The sequence below is a fragment of the Corvus brachyrhynchos genome, unplaced genomic scaffold, assembly GCF_000691975.1.
Source record: "Corvus brachyrhynchos isolate BGI_N302 unplaced genomic scaffold, ASM69197v1 scaffold222, whole genome shotgun sequence".
NCBI classification, from domain to species: Eukaryota; Metazoa; Chordata; class Aves; order Passeriformes; family Corvidae; genus Corvus; species Corvus brachyrhynchos.
In genome coordinates, this window is record NW_008236770.1 from 96,874 (window position 1) to 98,099 (window position 1,226).

At 59.2% G+C, this 1,226-nt stretch overlaps 1 protein-coding gene across 2 annotated transcripts in view; it reads right to left on the bottom strand.

Moving 5' to 3' along the window:
• Window positions 1–1,226, bottom strand: part of STMN4 (stathmin 4) — an 8,990-nt gene that overhangs the window by 3,698 nt on the left and 4,066 nt on the right. For both annotated transcript variants that reach the window (XM_008628693.2, XM_017727805.1), the window contains exon 3: window positions 136–231. In XM_008628693.2, coding sequence (XP_008626915.2) covers window positions 136–231 — 96 coding nt within the window. The remainder of the gene's footprint in view (window positions 1–135; window positions 232–1,226) is intronic.

Below are 1,226 nucleotides of genomic sequence, written 5' to 3' on the forward strand. Positions count from 1 at the left end.
GGGTGAATTCCCAGAAAATTCCGGAGCCACCGTGCTTGGTTTGAGGGTGACCCCATTCATGTCGAGGGGGGATTGGAGCCCCCCAGAGATCCCAGAATTCCCAGAGCTGCAGTGGGATTGGGAATGGGGTCCCACCTTCGTAGGTGTAGGTGGGCTTGTTCAGGGGATCCGACAGGAAACAGGAGCAGAACAGGGAGACGAGGGGCAGCTCCTTCATCTTCTCCTTGTAGGCTGGGAAGAGACGTTGGGATTGGGATCAGAGGGATGGGGGCCTGCTCCGTGTCAGGGAATGGGTGGGACTGGGATCAGAGTGGGTTTTATGTGCCAGGAAAAGGGTGGGATTGAGATAAAAGGGATGGGGGAGAGGTTCCGTGCCAGGGAAGAGTTTGGGACTGGGGTCTGAGGGATGGGAGGGCTCCGCATTCCAGGGAAGGGCTGGGATTGGGATCAGATGGATGGGAGGGCTCCATGTGGAAGGCAAGTGGTTGGAATTGGGATCAGAGGGATGAGGGGGCTGCCACATCTCAGGAAAGCTTTGGGATTGGGATCAGAGGGATGGGGGGATTGCTCCATGTCAGGGAATGGGTGGGATCAGGATCAGACGGATGCGGAGACTTCCACGTGCTGGGGAATGTGTGGGATTGGGATCGGGATCAGAGGGATGAGGGGATTGCTCTGTGTCAGGGAAGGGGTGGGATCAGGATCGGAGGGATGGGGGAGGGGCTCCCATGTGACAGGGAATGGGCTGGGATTGGGGAAAAAGGGATGGGGAGACTTCCACGTGCTGCGGAAGGGGTGGGATTGGGATCAGAGGAATGGGGGGGCTCCATGTGCCAGGGAAGGGGTTGGGATTGGGATCAGAGGGATGGGGGGGTTCCCATGTGCCAGGGAAGGGGTTGGGATTGGGATCAGAGGGATGGGGGACTGCCCTGCGACAGGAAAAGGGTGGGATTGGGGTAAAAGGGATGGGGGAAAGTTCTTGTGCCAGGAAAGGTGTTGGGATTGGGGAAAAAGGGGATGGAGGGACTTCCATGTGACAGGGAACGGGCTGGGATTGGGGTAAAAGGGATGGGGAGGCTCCGGGTGCTGGGGAAGGGGTGGGATCAGGATCAGAGGGATGGGGGGGCTCCATGTGCCAGGGAAGGGGTTGGGATCGGGATCACAGGGATTGGGGACTTCCATGTGCCAGGGAAGGGGTTGGGATTGGGATCAGAGGGATGGGGGGG